Source organism: Halichoerus grypus, chromosome 7 (genome assembly GCF_964656455.1).
Source record: "Halichoerus grypus chromosome 7, mHalGry1.hap1.1, whole genome shotgun sequence".
Classification (NCBI taxonomy): domain Eukaryota; kingdom Metazoa; phylum Chordata; class Mammalia; order Carnivora; family Phocidae; genus Halichoerus; species Halichoerus grypus.
Window position 1 is genome coordinate 72,919,872 of NC_135718.1, and position 21,172 is coordinate 72,941,043.

At 46.6% G+C, this 21,172-nt stretch overlaps 1 protein-coding gene across 2 annotated transcripts in view; it reads left to right on the forward strand.

Moving 5' to 3' along the window:
* The window catches only part of GPR137B (G protein-coupled receptor 137B), a 46,585-nt gene that overhangs the window by 15,429 nt on the left and 9,984 nt on the right, over window positions 1-21,172 (forward strand). For both annotated transcript variants that reach the window (XR_004924978.2, XM_036116946.2), the window contains exons 2-5: window positions 5,037-5,086; window positions 10,493-10,715; window positions 12,675-12,824; window positions 15,399-15,527. Coding sequence is in view for 1 of the 2 variants with exons in the window: in XM_036116946.2 (XP_035972839.1) it covers window positions 5,037-5,086; window positions 10,493-10,715; window positions 12,675-12,824; window positions 15,399-15,527 (552 nt within the window). In the remaining variant the exon portion in view is untranslated. The remainder of the gene's footprint in view (window positions 1-5,036; window positions 5,087-10,492; window positions 10,716-12,674; window positions 12,825-15,398; window positions 15,528-21,172) is intronic.

Here is a 21,172-nt window from a genome sequence, read left to right on the forward strand (position 1 = left end):
TGGAAACCTGATCCGGACGTTTATACATTTTAATTAATGGAGGCAAAAATTGTATTGTAAAAAATGCACGTATATATGTATTTATACGTGTGTGGGCACGTATACGTGTATCTGTATGTGCGTATACTTGCTCTGTGTGTATGTGTGTGTGTGTATATACACAATAACAGAATATTGCAGTTTAAAGTGCCAGAAATTTAAATGCAACTCTGAGGAACTTAACCTTAAGAATTAACTTGAAGGATGAAGGAAGATTTTCTTAGCACAGCTTGAATAGATCCAATTGCATTTAAGACATAGATGTGTCACAAATGATCAGCAGTGGATCGAGTTTTTACAAATCACGGTCAAGGCTTGTATTTTGATGTGGTTATCACCTTGGCTTTTAGTTTCGAGAGGATCAAATGATTTACTGACCATCAGATTGTGCCTTTCCCTGGTGATGACTTTTTCCCTCCAGGCAGGGATGAGTTTGAGCTCGGTGGGGTGGGGCCCAGGGCCCCCCTCAGGGTGGGACGCCTCACCCGTGGGCCCCTCAAGCTCTGTGTGCTGCATGGCTGGTGGCCCTGTGTAGGGGGGTGGGGGGAGTCTGAATATCATTTTAAAGTTCTCCTTCTTGTTTGTTGTGTTATAATTACCGTGAGTCTTACTAAGGCTGCGGTGAACAGTGTCCATCCATGCTTGGTGCGTAGGGCAGTGTTTCCCAAACTCTGTGCCCCAGAACACTCAGAAGACCATAAGCGGCCAAGTAAGTTTGGAAAACTGCATGCCATATGTTTTGCTTGAAGATTTACAACAGGTATTAGTCTTTTCAAGACTGGGAAATTCCTGCAGGGAAAAACCGTTTAGCCTAACAGTTTCTAAATGTATTTGATCACATGAGGTTTATTTCCAGTAACATTTATTAGTTCTCAATTCTGTAGGAACACCTTGAGAAGCCCTGCCTCAGAATAAATTTGTAGAAGTGGAAGTGTTGGAACAAAGCATGGGATTGCTTAGATGGCTGCAATACTAGACCCAATATTTGACAGTCACGGCTGGGAACCCCATCCTTCACCATGTTCCGGGAAGGGTGTTCTGGGTCCAGGCTGGCCTTGGACGCCGTCCTCCCACACCTGCCTCTGTTCAGTCCACTCCCAGCCCAACGTGTGCAGATGAGCTGCAGAGGCCAGGGGCTGCAGGAGGTCAACAAGTGTCTGTTGTTGGGTTTATAAAGAAGGTGACTAGGTGGGTTGTGTTTCCCTCCTTCCTCAGCTCTTGGCTGGGTCTTTCATTCTGCACATCCCGGCCCTGAAGACCAAGCACGAGCGGGTGGGGGGAGCAAGCAGGGAGCCTGATTCGCCATGACTTGACCCTGATGCACCCATACTTCTCCCTGCCACCAGGAGCTGCAAGTGCCAGAGGGGGGCAGGACGGGGCTGGGGAGCAGAGGAGGCCGATGTGCCCACCACGAGGCAGAGCCCACGGCTTGCTCACCTGCTCGCTGCCTGAGCTTGGACCAGCTGAGGCTGGAGCCTTTCTGGTCTGCATCCCATCTTGTGTCCTCTGGGTCTCTCCTCTCCGGCTCTAAGCCTGTTGAAGGCAGGACTGCTCATATTTTTCTCTTAGTCCTGCCAGCGCTTTGCACAGAGCCGAGTCCACAGGATGGGACCACCTCATGCCCCGTCTGGGGGATGCTGTCCCGTGGAGTGCCTCTGGGCTGTGCCTGGTGTGGATGAGTAACCTAAGTCACTCTGGCTGAAGTTACCTGCTACCAGCCAAGCCCCCTAAGTGTGGCACAACATGAAAAATATTTGGGTATTGACAAGGTTAAGCACTTTTTAAAAATACTGTAGTTTCTTCTCTACACTTTGATATCTGTGAATTCTTTTTTTTTTTTAAGATTTTATTTATTTGAGAAAGAGAGAGAGCACAAGCAGGGGGAGTGGGAGAGGGAGAAGCAGGTTTCCCGCCGAGCAGGGAGCCCGATGTGGGGCTCAATTCCAGGACCCCGGGATCATGACCTGAGCCGAAGGCAGACGCTTTACTGACTGAGCCACTCAGGCATCCCAGTATCTGTGAATTCCTAATTAAGAATTACTAAAATTTTAAAACAAGAATTATTAAAAGCGAGGTCCCCAAGTACTATTTAAGAAGGATTTTTCTGAAACTGTTGTTCTGTGTTGTGTGAATCATATTTTGTAGCAAAACTTTGGAGTCATGTATTAATCTGTTCCTTATTCCTAAGAGTGGTTGTTTTGTAACATTTCTCCTTATGGGCTGCAGAGAAACACCAAAGGTGATGAGACTTGCCTAAAATCCCAGGGGAGATTGTCAGGTAAAGCTGGACTCAGGACCCCTTTAGAGTAAGGGCAGTGTCCTTTGCCCCCTGTTTGTCTTATTTCAATTTATTTGTGATGTCAACCCCTCCTTCCTTCCAAAAACAATTTAGGACAGATACAGAACCCATGTCAGAAACAAAATCATTTCTAAGTTCAGAATGCTTACCTGTGAAGCTTGGTAGATTTGCTTCCTGTGAAGTCTGTGGGAATCCCTGCGCTTCCCCCTCCCCAGGAGTCTGTTTCTGGGAGTCCCCCAGTGGCAGCGCATTGCTGGACGTCGGAGGGAGGGCAGGAGTGTGTGTGTTTGGGGGGCTGTCCGGGGACCTCGAGCGTCCCCCGATCTCTGTTCTTTGCACTGTGCCCTGACTCTCTGTGTCCACTGATCATTGTGATTGTCTCTTTCAGTGTGTTTTAAATGAATGATTGCAAAGCTAGTCAAGAGGAGCAATATTTCTCAAGAGGTGGTCCTTGGACTAGCTGAATCAGAATCACCTGGGCCGGGGAATTTATTAACTTGCAGATTCCTGGGCCCCTCCCCAGACCCACGGGGTTGGCCCCTCTGAAGGAGATTGCATCTTTGGCAAGTTCCCCGGGTGATTCTTTTTTTTTTTTTCCTCTCTTAATTGAAGTATAATTGACACACAGTGTTGTTAAGAATTTTAGGTGTACAACATAGTGATTGGACAAGTCTATACATTACTCAGTGCTCACCGTGATGAGTGCAGTCACCATCTGTCACCATACCACGTGATTACAATACTGAGTATCTTCCCTGTGCTGTACTTCTCATCTGTGTGACTTATTTATTCTGTAACTGGGAGCTTGTACCTCTTAATCCCCTTCACCTATTTTGCCCAGCCCCGCACCCACCTCTCCTCTGGCCACCACCATTTTCCTGCATTTCAGAGTCTGTTTGTTTTGTTCTGTTTTCTCAGATTGCACATCTATATGAAATCATATGGTAGTTGTCTTTCTCTGACTTATCTCACTTAGCATAATACACCATATGTCCAACCACGTTGTCACAAATGGCAAGATCTCATTCTTTTTTTAAGACCAATTAATATTCCATTGTATATACATACCGTCGTCTTTATCCGTTCATCTGTCAGGGGACACTTAGGTTGCTTCTATATCTTGGCTGTTGGAAATAATGCTGCAGTGAACATAGGGGTGCAGATATCTTTTCAAATTAGTGTTTTTGTTTTCTTTGGGTAAATACCCAGTGGTGGAATTACCAGATCGTATGGTATTTCTTTTTTTTATGTGTTTTGAAGGCTCTCCATACTGTTTTCCACAGTGGGCCTCATGCACATGTAAGTCTGGGAATTCCCTACTGAGGGTCCTCAGAAGAATGCCCTTTAGAAAGCTCCCAGAGGGAAGTGGCTTCTCCTGTCGCGTTGTATTCCGGGAACTGACCCGTACAGCCCCCGCGGGGGCTCCCTTGTCACATTTGCATCAGCACACTTGGCCACGTACTTGGGATCCGCTGAAGAATTTCCTGGGCTTACTTTCAGATATCCTTCTTGCACGGATTTCTCACTGCATCTTCCTCAGGCAAGGGGGCAACAATATTTAACCCCTGGGTGGCCTCAGAGGTCCCAGAGCTGCCTGTTCTCTCCTCCCCTCCCCCAGGAACCATGCTCACCCTGTTCTCCCTTGTCTTTTACTCCATCCAGCTCAGGCAATGTATCTGCTCCTTAGATATTTTCAGGGGCTGAGCAAAACCTGGGAGAAGCACCAAATGCAAAGAGAGCTGAGAAGCAGGAGAGCGTGTGAGGGGCTGGTGGGGAGAGGCGGGACCGAGAGGGCCAGCAGGCCAGGCTGAGGCTGGGGGCGGCTTTAGGATCTCCATGCCGAGGGGCTTGTTGGGCAGCAGGGGATGAAGGTCCCGATAGCATCCACAGCAAGGGCATCGCCCTTCTCCCAGTGGTGCCCCCGCCCCATGGACACCAGGGATCCAGGAGAGCACAAGCATGAGCACATGTACCTTACCCCATCCCAGTTCCCCAGCCAGGCCCCCAACACCCCTGTGGGCACCTGCGCTTGCCTCAGGAGCCCCCGTGTGCATGCGCTGTGGGCCTAGTGGCCATGTCACAGTTGGGGCTGGAGCGTGAGCTGCTGCCTACCTTCTCTCCCCTCTTCGCCTTCTCAGAGGCTCTGCCAGGCCGGCCGCTGCACCCTGCGTGGACACGTTAGCAATGGTGCAGGACACAAAAGATGTGGAGAAATTCCAACACGTGACATTTCTCCTATAGATAATGGTCGTCTGATGCTTCTATAGCCCGGAGACATTGAAAGTGGGCTGCAGAATTTGAGGCCTGGGTAGGTGGACGCTTACATTCAAACAACATGAATTTGGTGCCAGTGAAAATTCTAAGAAAGGGTGAGGGCAGACTATTGATCTTTAAGGGAAGTACGGGTTCAAATACAAATCTTATAAGAGAAATACTTGGCAGTGGTAGACCAGTAATACCTTTATTTTTTCCTTTTTTAACCATTTTCATCATTTTAAAATATCTTTACTTTGGAAATTGTGTGGATAGCTTGGAAAATCTTTAGCTTAACAAACATTCTCACAAAGCAGACATCTCAGTTTCGAACATGGGCCCTGGCACCTGGGTATAAAGGGAAAGAGGAGTTCCGAGTGATGATGTTGGTTTGTTGGTGACAGTATACTGTATCCCCAACCACCATGTTGTTCTGTCATTGCAGGTGATTTTCAAAGCCAAGTCAAAATATTCTCCAGAATTACTCAAATACCGGTAAGTACCCTGGGCCGGGGGGGGGGGGGCAGGATTTCCATCCTCATTTGGCAAATATATTTTTGACTATTTAGGACTCAGGTTAGGCACCCTGAAGCAGAAATGTAGTCTGTGTCCTTGAGCAAACACTCTGTAAAGATGTCCTAAACAACACAACCACTCACAGAATGAGCAATCTCTGCCCCGGGCTGCTGTGTACTATTGAGAGTCCCAGGAATTTTGTGGAAGAAGTCAGTCCGTGCCGGGCTGAAAGGAGAGGCTCATAATCTGGAAGGGAATGCCTTAAATCACATGCCAAGTTTATAAGAAGAGGTGGATAGGCATGTTTTTCCTGTGGAGACGGTTCATAGATTTCCCCACATTTTCAGATGTCTGTGACCCCAGCACCCTCAAGAGCAAAGAAACCAGTGGCTTAAAGATTGGTCAGATTTGATCAGAGGGGAAGGGGAGACAAGGCATTCAGAAGACATGGGGCAGGTACACGGTGTTCTGATGTCCCTGCCGAGGAGAGCTCCAATGGCATGGGCAGACATTTCTGGAAAGGCGATTTTAGCCACTTACCTTTGTGAATCAAAATGAAAATTTGATTCTTTCGTGATTTTAAAAATATGTAAAAATGTATGCATATTGTATTTTATTTAAATATATAATTTTAAATTTATAAACATTTATTATTTAAAATTCTGAAAGTGGGGCACCTGGGTGGCTCAGTTGGTTAAGCATCTGCTTTCAGCTCAGGTCATGATCCCGGGGTCCTGGGATCGAGCCCCACGTCGAGCTCTCTGCTCAGTGGGGAGCCTGCTTCTCCCTCTCCCTCTGCCTGCCACTCCCCCTGCTTGTGTGTTCTCCCCCCTTCAGATAAGTAAAACGTTTAAAAAAAATAAAGTTCTGAAAGCGTATTTTTCTCCAGATATAACTGACATATAACGATATATTAGTTTCAGGTATCCCACAGAATGATTTGATATTGGTGTATATGGCAAAATGATCACCTCAGTAAGTCTAGTTAACATCCATTATAACATACATGGTTACAAAAGTTGTTGTTTCCTGTGATGAGAACTTTTAAGATCATGAAAATGTATATTTTGATCTCCATTTGATATCCAAGGAAACTGAAATTCAGAAAGTAATATGACAATACTCAGGCCAAGAGACAAGTCATGAGACTGATGGTGCCATGTTTGTTTTTCTCATCTGATCTTGAAGTCTTTGTTCACTACTTTTTGGGTAGTTTGGTGTATGGTTCTACCAGACTACTCAACTGGGACTTCAGGGTCCACCAAGAAAAATGTTGGCCCTAAGGAGAACCCTTTAAAGGAGCGGTTCCAAGTACGTGATCCTCTCCCTTCTCTGGTAACAAAATAGCTGGCCTTTCCTCCGCACCCATAATCTCTACCTCCAGCCTCTTGACTAGAAATGTAGATCAAACAGGGGGGCTGGGGAGCCAAAAATGGGTGAAGATTGGGGAGGAGGAAGAATATTCTGATTGGATCATGGAGCTGGTCTTGTCTTGGAAGTGGTTGGTTGAGGCTGAGGTAATGTGGTATCTTCTAGAAGTGAAATACGAAAGCACTGGTCAGAAAGGAAGGCTGTTTCAAAAGTTTTCAGCCTCTGAGCCCTTGGGGGATGGGGTCTATTAGATGAGACGGTGTGTGCGTGGGGCAGTGCTTGATCCTTGAACCAAAGTGCAGACACCAAGATAGGCTGTTTTTAGTGGGAGGGGATTTGCAGAGATGAAGGGAGAAGACCAGGAGAAATTCAGTTGGATGAGATGTTCGGGCTGGAGAAGATAGAAGAGTTTCTCGAAGCGAGGAGGGTGAGGTACCAATGGGAGGATCCTATTAACTCCAATGTAATAATGAAGAAATCCTCAGAGTTCTTCGTGTTTACGCCCATCTTCTGTCTTCTCTGTTCAATTCCCCACTTCTCTTAAGCCAGATGCTACAGCAGACATTTCAGGCCATGATTTATCCCTTGAGATGCTTTGGTATGTTGGCTTCTAAATAGACTGGCTTCCCTAATTGAACCACAACTCATCTGAAAAGAAACAAACCATCAGTCTAGAACTAGTCGAAACTTCTCACCCCAAGCTCCTCCTATAGCTGCTCCATGTTTTTGAAGATGATTTATATTCAGCCCAACCAAGAACCACTTCGTTTTCCGCTGAAGTCCCCCCTTTCCCTGACACACCCGTGAGCGCTCAGTTTTGCTGGAGTTGGTACTCATTTGACTCAGTTTTTCTCTTTCTCAGCTTATATTTTTCAGTCTTTGGCTTAGAAGTGTGAATACTGGGCAGGGGGAGCTCAAGAACACTGATTTTAAGCATTTTTAACTGTTTTCCCTCCATCTTTGATTTTTTTAGTGAGTAAAAAGCATAATGAACCGGGCTTTGCTTTTCTGTTCTGGAAGGAATCTAAGATCTCAGAAGAGAAATTTAAACAACGCTTTACAAGCCATTAATACTATCCCCTCACCGTGGGAGGTAGCAGAGTTCTGTGTCGAATTAGCTGGCAGCCCGCAAGCCTGGCACTTCTGTCCCCAGCCCCGTGTGGTCAGCTGCCTTAGAGACTCATCTCTGCGCTTGCCGATCCTTCTGGGCTCACAAGCAAAGTCATCTTCCCAGATGCAGGGTCCCACCGATTTCCTTTTCCGTTGGTCTTTTTTTCTCATTATAAACTGTTTATCCTGACCCTATGGTTTGAGCTGAGAAGAAGTAATTCTGGGGCAGGGTGTAAAACGCTATTGCCGTGGAAACGCACCCTTGCGATATGATCTGTTCTGCACCGCCCCTCCCCCCCCCCCCACACACAGCCCACTCGCTCTCCACATCTCCAAATCTCTCTCTCTCATCCAGAGCTGCAGGCCCAGGGGGAAAAGTTAAGTTTTGCAAGGTATTTTTTTTTTCATTATAAAAGTTATATAAGCTTATTAGAAAAAATTATAAAATAGAAAAAGATTGGAAGTTTGTGAATATAGACATGTGGAAAGAAAGAAACCAAATCTAGTGAACTCCCCCCTCCTGCCCCACAGAATCCTCCTCCAACTCTGAGGAGACACAGTGATGTTTTCCATCGTAGGTTTTCGTATCCACTTCCCAGAACAGAGTTGTTCTGCCACATTTATGATTTTGCTTTCTGACTTTGACCTTAATGTTGGATTACAAGTACTTTGCCCATGTTGTTTCAAGTCTCACAACACGGCCGATTTCTTTAAGACAATACCATGCAGTTCAGCTCAGGTCGTGATCCCGGGGTCCTGGGATTGAGCCTCATGTCATCGTCAGGCTCCCTGCTCAGCGGGGAACCTGCTTCTCTTCTCTCTCTGCCTCTCCCCCTGCTTTTGTGTGTGCACACGCACTCTCAAATAAATAAATAAAATCCTAAAAATATCGGACAGTGGGACGCCCATCGATTGACCTGGCTCCATAGACTGATTGGAAGTATAAGGGATTGGAGGGTGCCAGGGTGGGGTTGAGGGTGGCGGTCAGTCTGGACACCCATCACATTGGTTTTAGGCAGAAGCATGAGGCCCTGTGGTTGGTGACGATGGGAAAGGGGGCTCACAACTAGGGAAGTAGGAATAAAGAATCTGTTGAACTTGACAACTGATTAAATTGGGGGTGCAGTCAAAGAGATCTTTATAGTTTAGGAGTCTACAAAAAATTGTGGTGCCTTTCAGAGAAATAGGAAAACCAAGCGGAGTGCTGGAGGGGGAACATCGGGAGTTAGGCTTGGACATGGTCTGAGGTGGCAGGGCCTCCGTGGCAGGCTGTTTGGAACGTGAGTCTGGATGTAGGACAGGGCGACAGCTCGAGATGAGCTTCATGAACTTAGGCGTCCGAGGCTGTAACTGAACCTGCAAGAGTAAGCATATTTCCCAGGGGGTAGAGGAGAGAGCCAAGGGTGTTGTCACTTTGGGGGAGGAAGAGGAACCAGGAGCAAGCTCAGACAGAGGAACAGGGTGCAGGCGCAGGGCTGTGGAGCGATGGACAAGGGAGCTCCAGGAAGGCGGGCAAAGATGGCGGCCAAGAGTTGACCCCTTTCCATTTGGGAGTAGGTCATGGGGGCCTGGGAGAACGTGGGGTCAGCAGGGGAGTTCCTGTGGAGGAAGGAATGACGGGATGAGGTGAAGACTTTGTAGAAGTTGCTGTTGACAAAAGGGGAAGCTGGGGTGAGACCTCGAGGCTCTGTGGAGTGAGGACAGAGGCATAACAAGAAGGCACAGGACCCACTGGATTCTCACCGCCGCTCTTTGAGGTAGGATGAGAGTCCTCATCTCTCTTTTATGGATAAGGACACGCAGCCCAGAGTGGCCGAGAGACTGGCCTGATGTCTCGGCTCTGTGTGTCTCTGGGTCGCACCGGGCAGATGAGGGCAGGTGGGGAGGAGAAGGAAGGAGTGTGGGATGGAGGCTTGGAGCCACATCATACTAGCTGTCGTGGGTGCCACTTGGTCGGTTTTGAGTTACGCCTGGCTTCTTCACCCTTTACTTACACGTTGTCTTTCTCCCTGTGTACCCCCCTCCATGGGTCCTGTCAGTGATGACGTCTGGAGCTGGGATTATAATCCAGGATTCTTTTTTTTTTTTTTTTAAAGATTTTTATTTATTTATTTGAGAGAGAAAAGGAGAGAGAGAGCACAAGCACGGGGAGGGGGTCAGAGGAAGAGGGAGAAGCAGACTGCCCGCTGAGCAGAGAGCCCGATGCGGGGCTCGATCCCAGGACCCTGGAATCATGACCTGAGCTGAAGGCAGACGCTTAACCGACTGAGCCACCCCGGTGCCCTTTATGCAGGTTTCTGTGTCCTGGTCTGTTACAGCTTTGGAAGACACTCTCTAGCTTCAAAACCACCTATAGTTGAGAGTTTTCATCTTTTGGATTTAAAATGTAGTCAACTTAGACCCAGTCTGTTTTTGAGCCAAGCAATTCTGTTCCTTATTTGCATGTTTATTGAAGGAAGTAAACAATATGGACAGTCCTGAAGAGAAGCTTGAGGCTGCTGACTTTGGTTTTAGTCAGTCTGAGAAGTCTTTCTATAGACCTTGCACCAGTCACTAAAGAAGTATGTGGCTCCGGGAATCTACAGGTTAAAAATGGCCAGGGACCCGGCCAGCTTGCCTCCGTTCAGCCTTGGGCAAGGGGCTGTGGCAGATCTGCACCACCTCCCGGAGAGAGGACAAGCGAGGCTCAGAGGGCACCTTCCTGAGGGCACTGTTTGTAGCTGATTTGTCATCTGAATCTGAGAACGGCTACCTCCAACATCTGCACTCTTGGGTGTTAACTGTGGCATGTTCTGCTTCTAGCAGTTAACCAAAAAAATACCGCATTTTCCTTCTGGATTGATCCAGAACGTACAGCCAGCCTGCGGGGCGCTGTGCCTTACACTTCTCTCTGGTCCTTTCTAGGTTACCCCTCTACCTGGCCTCGCTCTTCATCAGCCTCGTGTTCCTGTTGGTGAATGTAACCTGCGCGGTGCTGGTGAAGACAGGAAACTGGGAGAGGGAGGTCATTGTCTCTGTGCGCGTGGCCATTAACGACACCCTCTTTGTGCTGTGTGCCGTCTCTCTCTCCATCTGTCTCTACAAAATCTCCAAGATGTCCTTAGCCAACATTTACTTGGAGTCAAAGGTAGGTGGGAATGTGGTCAAGAGCCCTTGGTTAAACTGACTATAAAAGTAGTTTCCTGGTTGCCAACAGAACTCAGCAAATACCTTCCACACCTGACCCCCCACAGATGATTGGCCGTACTCTGGTTGCCCAAACACAGAGCTAGGTAGCTCGTTGAACTTTGCACGCAAGAAGAGTTCCTTCGAGGTGGCTGCAGGTGTATTGGAGTGTGCAGAATTACCGGCAGGGGGGTAATCTCCGGTTTATAGATACAGTGTTTAGCCACCATTTTAAAGGACTTGCAGGATTGCTTGTGGTGATACTGGCACAAACTCACGCCTGGTGTGCGCTGTGTTCCAGGCACTTTGAGATCAGCATTCGGCATGCATAAGCTCAGGGAGTCCTCCCAGATCCCCGGGAGTAGGTATCCTCCCCACTGTACAGACCGGGAGACCGGGGCACAGCTCGCCCTGGCTTGCCCTCCGCAGCCCGTAGGTGGAGAGCCCGGCTTCGGACTGGGCAGTCTGGCCGCGGGCTCCATCAGATTCAGATGGAGGCTCACCTCGGCACTGATGATCCTGTGACAGGACAGTGGACACTGCCCCCTGGAGTTCAGGACAGCAAGCATCTCCTGCTGATGGGTCAGAGATGGAGCCAGACGGGATGGGAGGCAAGTTTGGTTTGCTGCTCTGCCGCACACCCTAGAATCTCTGTTCTCTCTGCCCTTCCCCGGAGTTATAGGGAAGGGCAGACACGCTCGTGGGCCCCCACTCAGCCTCATCCCAAGTGTCCCTTGGTTGGGAAGCCCAGGGAAGTGTGGAGGCCTGGGAGGGGGGCCTTGGTTTTCTCACTTGTGCAATGATTGAGTGATTTCTGTAACTCCTCTGCTTCTAACCTTCTGGAACCGTGTCCTGTGGTGGACCCCCCTGACTGGCGGGACCCCCCCCCTCCACCGTCTGCCTTATTTGCCACTCGGCCCACCTGGCTGTAATCAGTCTTCCGTCTGAAGACCGTGAGGAGCTCCGTCTCCCACGATATCGTGTCTTCAGTGGTGACCAGTAGACTAAAATCTGGGCCTCTGACTTTAGAAACACCGAGCCTTAGCGAGGCAGCCGAGATCTGGCTGACCTCTGCAAGGTCCCACGAGACTTGAGTATGGCAGGAGTAGTTTGTTCATTGTTGAGTTTTGACAGATTTTTGACTGGATTTTGCCTTAACTTTTTCTTGTTTATATTGTCTCCCATGTGAGGGCTATCCCGGGCTTTTAAAAACAGAATCATGGTTTTTACGGGAAGGGTTACATTTCAGCTGCCAAATGACCATTTAGATCACCCCTGTGGCAAACAAGCTATTAAACTGCTACTGACAAAATAAAATAATACCTGGTTAATGAGTGACTTCCAAAGTCAAATTTCAAAAATCAGTTTCAGTTTTTTGGTCACGTTAACTATACGTTTCTTGCTAGGGGCCCTTTGACTGTAAATTGGTAGCTTCATAAATGGGACAAATCACCGATATCCATGTAATTCCAAGTCTGGAGTGATACTGGAATTCCAGTGCTTCCAGCCTAGAAGATTCTGGAATTTGAGGAAGCGCTCCCTTCCCCGGGGCCACGGTCTGCGGGACCCCACTCTCCCAGGTGCCATCCTGCTGGGCTCAGTTGTCCCCAGGCCAGAGGCTGGGCAGTGGGCTCCTAAGTCGGGGGGTCATCTTGGAGGTTGAATAGCATAAGCCACCTGACTTTCTCATTCTTACAAACCTGGGCTTTAGGCCAATGGCCCATATTTTAAGGCATCTCCAAATCAACTGCCAGATTTTGAAGCGTCTGTATGAAGATCATTTGACATTTGAGGAGGGGCTGTGGGATGAGGTGAGGCTTGGGCGTGGGTTTATGAGCTCTGAACCCAGGCCGGGTTCTGGGACGAGGCTGGTGTCTTAGACCTGGAATGGGTGCTCCCTTCATGGCTCCCTGTTTTCCAGGGCTCCTCTGTGTGTCAAGTGACAGCCATCGGAGTGACCATCATCCTGCTTTACACCTCCCGAGCCTGCTACAACCTGTTCATCCTGTCGTTCTCCCAGAGCAAGAACGTCCATTCCTTTGATTACGACTGGTACAACGTATCAGACCAGGTCAGTGGGCACCCTGAGCGGCGACTCTTTGCTTCGCAGCACCCCATGTGACCAAGAGGTATTAGCTCTTCGCTTCTGCTGCTCAGTTGCTGGGTGACCTTGACCATCACTTACCTGTGTGGTATCTGCATCCTCATCTGTCAAATGGGATCATAGTACCTGCCTTGCTCCAGTTCACGTGTTCTGAGAGAACTAGCGTCTAGGTGTACACATGGACGTGCACATGTACTTCTAGTTTCTGGGGCTCTCTTGACAAGCAGTACTTAGGAAGTTTTTAAGTGTTTCCATATAAATGTAAGATGGCTTTATTAAAGGGTGAAATTTGCCAAGGTAAAACAGATTGTATGCAGGTTTCAGAAAATACATAAAGCTGTGGCTTTTATTTATTTATTTATTTTAAGATTTTATTTGTTTGTCAGAGAGAGAGAGAGAGATCACAAGCAGGGGGGAGGGGTAGAGGGAGAAGCAGACTCCCCCGCTGGGCAGGGAGCAGGACCCGGGACTCAATCCCAGGACCCCGTGACCATGACCTGAGCTGAAAGCAGACAGTTCACCAGCTGAGCCACCCAGATGCCCCTAAAACTGTGGCTTTTTTAAAATGGAGCATGGAGACAGCATTTGAGGAAATTGAGACAAAAATGACCAGGGGATGAAGGTGTTGGTAAAAGCTCATTTTACCAATGGTCTCCCTATGATACTCTCTCCCATTTAATATATTCTAGAAACTCATGAATTATCAGTTACAAAGCAGTGAACAAAGGCAGTGACGTATCATCTGGCATTCTTGTTCCCAAAAGCTGAAAATAAAAAAGAATGAGAATGAGGTGACATCCTCTCAGTTGAGAAACAGCGATTCTCTGTCACGCTGGACCGAGTGCTGGGGGGACAAACACGCACAGGCTGCCCCCCTGCCCACAGCAGTTTCTGTCCCCTGAGGAAAACAGACACACAAGTAAGCCATTACAATAAACAGAACTTCTGTTTCATGATAGGCGTCTACTGGATTGAATTGCAAAAAGCTCCTTAACTTTTCCTGGAAAAATGCTGAATGCTCAACTATATACAAATACACTTCTAAAATCCCAGCAGTGATCACACCGTGGACCGGAGTCACACTCTAGAAGAAGGCATTAAATGACCCCAATAAACATGTGAGGACAAGGCGAAATTCAGAAGGGGCACGGGGAAGGTGTTAGAGTTAGGAAGGATTAAAACCACCACCACCACCACCACCCAAACCGATCCCACCCGTACAGGATGGGAGAAATTCGGGCAAGGCACTGCCGAAGGTGGTGTGCCCTGTTTTGAGAAAATCAAATATATAAAAATCAAAACTTGAAACAATAAATTAGAGACTTATTCATAAGACCGAAAGGATTGCATTGCAGTAAAATATCCATCATAGCTACTGTCGTAACCACTTTCAAGGGTACGGTCCTCTTGCTGGGCATCGGTCACTGCCGGCCATCTCCAGAACGTGCTCATCTTCCCAAACTGAAACTCCTCTGTACCCATCAAACGAGAGGTTAGGTTTTAACAAAATAATTATTTCAGTGTTTGTTTCAGCTGAGGGCTTATAATGATAACACATTTAAAATAACACAATTTTTAAAATTTTGTTTTTAGCGGGGGGATATTTATTTATGACTATCTAGACCTGTGTGTTGCAACCAAAATAACCTAGGAGCAAACCTAACAGGCGGCCACGAGCAGCACGTTGTCCGTGTAGAAGCGAAGAAGGACAGTGTGCTGCTGGGCTGAGTTAGAGATGGGGTGCGAGGTGCGGAGTTGGGGAGGCGGCGTCCTGGAGCAGCCTGATCAGCTTTGGCTACTGCCCTGCAAACACGATGCCCTAGAGAAGGCAAAAGGACTCCGTTGAGGTGATCGGCCCTTCATGGCTTCGTTTTTGGTGCACTTTGTTCGAAATGCTGCCCTTTGTGGGAGAGCTGCCCAGACATGACTGTGCACCTGTGCCCTGAGCCCCGGGCCCTGCAGGAGGGGGACAGATGATACACAAGGCCCATTCAGCCATCCCACTGGTCCAGACAAACATCCTGGGCTCCGAACAGCTTTTTTTCCAGACGATCTCGCCTGCAACAAGCTTTAAAGGATAAAGAACAGGATGTGGAGAATGGGAAGAGAAGTTTAAAAATTGATGTGTTTATCCCAGGGATGAGACAGGGTCACGGTTGTATGCTGTTCTCAAAAATTTGGGAGGGAGTGACCTAACATCTCCTTTATTTGATTGTTGAAGGAAAGAAAATCAACTTAAATTTGAGAGACTTAACTTGGATATAAGGAAGGTTTTGGAGGGTGAAGTAATAAACATCAGAGATTGGCAGTTCCTGTCTTTGACTGTTTTGAAGATGAGAATTATCTGCCCTGTGTGGTTGGAATAACTCCCCTCCTGAGGTCCTGACCATGAGTATTACCTGATTTCAACATGCATGTTGTAGGGGAGAGGAATCACTGTATTAGAATTAGTCTCTGTGCATGTTAGGAAGAATCACAGCAAAACTTCTTCCCTCCGCTCTCAGCCTGCTGACTCCAGGTCCTCCCCTTGCTTCTCAACAGGCAGATCTGAAGAATCAGCTGGGAGATGCTGGATACGTGGTATTTGGAGTGGTCCTTTTTGTGTGGGAGCTCTTACCCACCACCTTAGTCGTTTACTTCTTCCGAGTTAGAAACCCTACGAAGGACCTTGTAAGTAAACCATCTTCTTCTTCTTTTTTTTTTTTTTTAAAGATTTTATTTACTTGACAGAGACACAGCGAGAGAGGGAACACAAGCAGGGGGAGAGGGAGAGGGAGAAGCAGGCTTCCCATTGAGCAGGGAGCCTGATGCGGGGCTTGATTCCAGGACCCTGGGACCATGACCTGAGCCGAAGGCAGACGCTTAATGACTGAGCCACCCAGGCGCCCAGTAAACCATCTTCTAGTTGCAAAAAATATCTCCTGCTTCTAATCACAAAGCATGCAATCTGGTTTTCTCCTCTGATTTTTCAGGAGCGTGCCTCTTCCATCCTGTTGTGATGTAAAAAGTTCCCTTGTCTGTCTGAGATGGTCTTTTGCTTTAACTCTTTTTGAGGGAAATTCATTTTTTTCAGCTTAGCTTTTCCAGAAGAAATGAAAGTTGCATCTCAAGGCCTGGAGATAGTGATTATTTTTCCTAATGCAACAACAGTCTCCCTGGTATCTGAGCCTTGACTTGGGGCAAACTAAATATATAAGCTTTTATTTTAACAAAGGAAAATAGAAAATTGTACTCGAGTTCTTCATTCCTGTGTTATGCTAGACGGTGAGTTGGGAACTCGGTGATAAGGAAATAAAAACATCATGAGGGATGCTAACCCCCCTCCCCTGGTTTGGTCCTGTGTCTGCTCAGCCAGCTTTGCATAAATGTGTCTATGAGGATAGGACAGAAAATGCACAACTTGCGAGAGTGAGGAAACTCCTGGGAGCTTCTGCTCCGTAAATTATTCCAGCCACACTAACGAGTGGTAGCATTTTGAGTCACTGATCTATGAAACCCACGGAAAGGTGTAGTGAATGGTTTTTGGCCAATGAGAGACAAGTGTGGGTGGGCGGGAAGGAAAGCAGATATAGTCACCAACCCATTGTGTTCTACTCTGTTTCTTTTTCTTTCTTTTTTTTTTTTTTTTGAAGATTTATTTGAGAGAGAGAATGCTAGCGGCAGGGAGGCGCAGAGGGAGAGAGAGAATCTCAAGCACACCCCCCCACTGAGTGTGGAGCCCCATGACCCTGAGATCACGACCTGAGCCGATACCAAGAGTCGGCCACGTAACCGACTGAGCCATCCAGGCGCCCCTACCCTGTTTTTTTCTTACTCAGCTCTGGATAGTCACCGATGAGCCAGAAACAGGGAAAAAAAGCGAGCCTGGCCTGGGGCGGGTGGGGCAGCGCAGCCTGACTGGGGCCCTTGCAGAGAAGGCAATGGGTAGCGTTTTCTAGACCTCGGGATCCGTTTCCTCCCCTTCCATTATTTTTAGCTGCAGGACCGTGGCCCTGCACTTCATCTGACCTTTACTTGCTTTGGGAACAGCTGGAGGCGTCTGTAAAGTCAGATCCTAAACACTTCAGGTTCCCTGGCGCAGAAATGGGACAGGTAGGCAGTGGATTCTAGGCCGAGAGACCAGTTGCCTTGTTTTCCTTCCTTCCCTGAAGTTTTTTGGGCACCTTGCTTGCCTAAGGGATTGTGAGGGGTTGCTAAAGCAGACTCCCGGAGCTCGTGGAGGCCTCCCCCAGGCTCTGCGTGTACCTTTTCATCAGCTCGAGTTTCAGAGGCTTCAGAACTGGGCTCCCGAAACCCAAGGCAGCCTGAAGGAGAGTAGATTTCCAAATTTAACGAGAGGAAGGCTAATGTGATACTGTTCAAAGTACGGTTTTACTGAGTGAATACAGACTAATGTGTACTCTCAGATCTCATTATCCAGGGACACCCGTCCTCAGCACACTCTGTGTAGATGGAGTTACTTAGTTACTGTGCTTGAACAGGTCTGCTATTCGGAGTATTATTTAGAGCCGTGATTCTTAACATTTTGGTCTCAGGATACTTTACACTGATTAATTTTTTGTACTGAGCTATAATTGACATACTAGTTTCAGGGGTACAACATAGTGCTCGGGTATCTGTAGATGGTACAAAATGACCCTGGTAAGTCTGCTTGCCGTCCATCACTACACAGTTGCGATGTTTTTCCTTGTGGTAACTTCCAAGGTCCACTCTGACTACCTTGAAATATGCAGCACACTGTTACGAACTAGTCAGCGTGCCGTACATGACATCCCCAGGACTTAGTCGTTTTATAACTGGAAACTTGTATCCTTTGACTCCTTGCACCCATTTCGCCCACTCCCCATCCCACACCTCAGGCATCCACCCATCTGTTCTCTATACCCATGCTGGGGTTTTCTCTGTTTGCTCTTAGATTCCACATAAGCGAGATCATACAGTATTTATCTTGTTCTGTCTGACTTATTTCACTTTGCATAATGTCCTCAAGGTTTATCCATGTGGTTGCAAAGGGCAGGATCTGGATGGGGATTTTTTTGGTGGTTGAGTAATATTCCATTATAGATATATTTTCTCTATCCTTTCATCCATCTGTGAGCTTTTAGGTTGTTTCCATGTCTTGGCGCTTGTAAATAATGCTGCAGTGAACATGAGGGTGCAGGTATCTTGTCAAATGAATGCTTTCATTTTCTTCAGAGAAATATGCAGAAGTGGAATTGCTGGGTCATAGGGTAGTTCTATTTTTACTTTTTTGAGGAACTCCCATACTGTTTTCCACAGTGGCTGCACCCATTTATGTTCCCACCAGCAGTGAGTGCACGAGGATTCCCTTTTCTGCACATCCTTGCCAATACTTGTTGTTTCCTGTCTTTTTGATTTTAGCCGTTCTGACAGGTGTGAGGTGATGGCTCATTGTGGTTTTAATTTGCATTTCCCTGATGATGAGTGATGTTGAGCATCTTTTCAGGTACCTGTTGGCCGTCTGTAGGTCTTTGGGAAAACGTCTGTTCAGGTCCTTTGCCTGTTTTTTAATTGGATTATATTTTGCTGTCAAGTTGTAGGAGTTCTTCATATGTTTTGGGTATTGACCCTTTATCAGATATATGATTTGCAAACATCTCCTATTGAGTTGGTTGCCTTTTCATTTTGTTTATGGTTTCCTTTGCTGTGTGGAAACTTTTTCATTTGATGTGGCTTCACTTGGCTTACCACTTGTGTTTTCTTTTAGGGGTTTTATGGTTTCAGTTCTTACATTCAAGTATTTAATCCATGTTGAGTTAATTTTTGTGTGTGCTGTAAGATAGTGGTCCGATTTCATTCTTTTCCATGTGGCTGTCCAGTTTTCCCAACACTGTTTATTGAAAAGACTGTCATTTTCCCCATTATGTATTCATGGCTCCTTTGTTGTTAAGTACTTGACCGTGTAAGTGTGGGTTTCTTTCTGGGCTCTCTATTCTGCTCCATTGATCTGTGTGTCTGTTTTTATGCCAGTACCATACTGTTTGGATTACTGTAGCTCTGTAATATCATTTGAAAGCAGGGAGCATGATGCCTCCAGCTTTGTTCTTCTTTTTCAAGATTCTTTGACTCTTCGGGGTTACACTGATAAATTATTGAGGACCTGCAAAAGCTCTTATTTGGAGGTGTATGTGTGTGTGTGTGTGTGTCTAAAATTTTAAAAAATATTAATTCACTATAAACAAGCCCATTACATGTTACCATAATTTTTTTTTCTGAGAAAAGAACATTTTCCAAAACAAAATAGGAGAGTAGGATTGTTTCAAAATTTTCAGATTTTTTGTATCTGGTTTAATAGAAGACAGCTGGGTTCCATCTGCTTCTGCATTCAGTCTGTTGTGATACATTGTTTTGGTTGAGTATGTAAAGAAAACCCAGCCTCACAGAAATAGATATTTGCAGTAAAGTGCAGTAATTTAATACCTTTTAACATAATTGTGGATATTTTTCTTTGATATGCATCAAAAGTGAACAAGTTGTGGTTTCTTAAAAGTCAGTTGCAATATGGAATCTAAAACCATACCAATAAACTCCTCAGATTGTCAAACATTAACATCCATCAGTTTATCTTGCACTTTGAATATATATCTTTTACCCACGCACACCTTTTATATTGGTCACTTGGAAAATACTGGTTTACTGAGTTATGCAGATCTTCCGAATGCTAAAATTCACTTATTAAATATCACCACTGATCATTTCAGGAAAATCTTTTAAGTACTGGGATGCCATCAAGCTCATGGTGGGAGAATACCAGTTTTCCAAAGCTTTCATTTTTGCTTAAAAGCTCAGATTTGATCAGTGATAAATACTGTCCACCCGTCTGACAGTTCAGTTACTTTCAAGACAAGGTCTGCCAAACACCCATGTCCAAAAAAGCATGGTTTGTCTGAGTTGTGAAGTTGCATGAGAAAATGTAGCTACAACTCAAACAGCTGTACGGGGTCTCTCCCTGAAAACAGCTTTTCTCACAACAGACGTGCTGTATGCTTACTTCTCATTTTGTCACCTAACATATTAAAAAGACAAGGACTGAGATTTAATAAAACTAATAACTTGGATTGCTTTGTCACAGGCATTCTTTTTTTTTTTGAGATTTATTTATTTTTGAGAGAGAGCAAGCAAGAGTAAGTAGGTGGTAGGCAGGGGCAGAGGGAGAACGAGAGTCCAAGCAGACTCCCCGCTGAGCGTGGAGCCCGATGCGGGGCTGGATCTCACGACCCTGAGATCACGACCTGAGCCGAAACCAAGTCAGGTGCTTAACTGATGGCACCACCCGGGCGCCCCTGTCCGAGGGCAGATGCTTAACCGACTGAGCCACCCAGGCGCCCCTAAGTGAAATGGTTTCTAACTGACTGTGTAGTGGTGGTGACCACAGTGGTGGCCGGGCAGCTGGTGCCACTGTTTGATCATGTGCCCGAGCAACAGGCTTTCGTGACATTCGTGCTGGTGTTGAGACCATGGAAAAGGCAAGTCACATCTTAATACCCTAATCGCTAATCGTGAAAATAGTTACAACCTTGAAGATGCCTGAAAAGATCTCAGGGACCACACTGAGGATAAGTGCTCATCTACAACAACAGAGTGGTGAATTAAAATGATTCTTCATGCCCTTAACAATCTTTCCTCCTAATTTACAAGGAAGTGACTTCAGCGGGAGGGATGCATAATCCTAAATAGAAAAACATTTTCCCATTTCTACTCATGAAGGAACTCTCATTAGCAGGGAATGTGGGTGTCAGATTTGGCTTGGGGAAGTGCCAGTGTTTGTAAACTAGCCTTAGGCCATCTGCACCTGCAGAATTTGGTAAAATCAGCCAAGCATTGTAGAGTGCTTCCATGTGCTAGGCACTTTAAATATATTCTGTTCTTTAATCCTCACACTCAGCCTCTGAGATAGAAACTATTATCACGCTTAGATGAGCAAACAGGCTCCAGATCACGTGGCCTGGCGGAGACAGGGCTGGGATCAAACCCAGGCAGTCTGGCTCCCAAGTCCATAATGTTAATTACGGTGCTGTGCTGTGGCTTTCTTTGGCATAAGGTTTGGAGAAACTAAATTGCTACTTTGTATGACTCAGTAATAATCTTATTGCTATCTGTAATTCCTATAATTGCTTGGAGGAAAAAAACAGTCTAATATTTCTTAGCGTGGGTGTTGGGGGGGGGGAATTTATAACCCAACTCCTATTCATTGACTTTAAAAAAAAGCACATTGCAGGTGGGGAATTTCTTTAAACTGTTATCTACCATTTGGATCCATAATTCGGTCGGTGTAAATAAGCCTCCCCACCCAG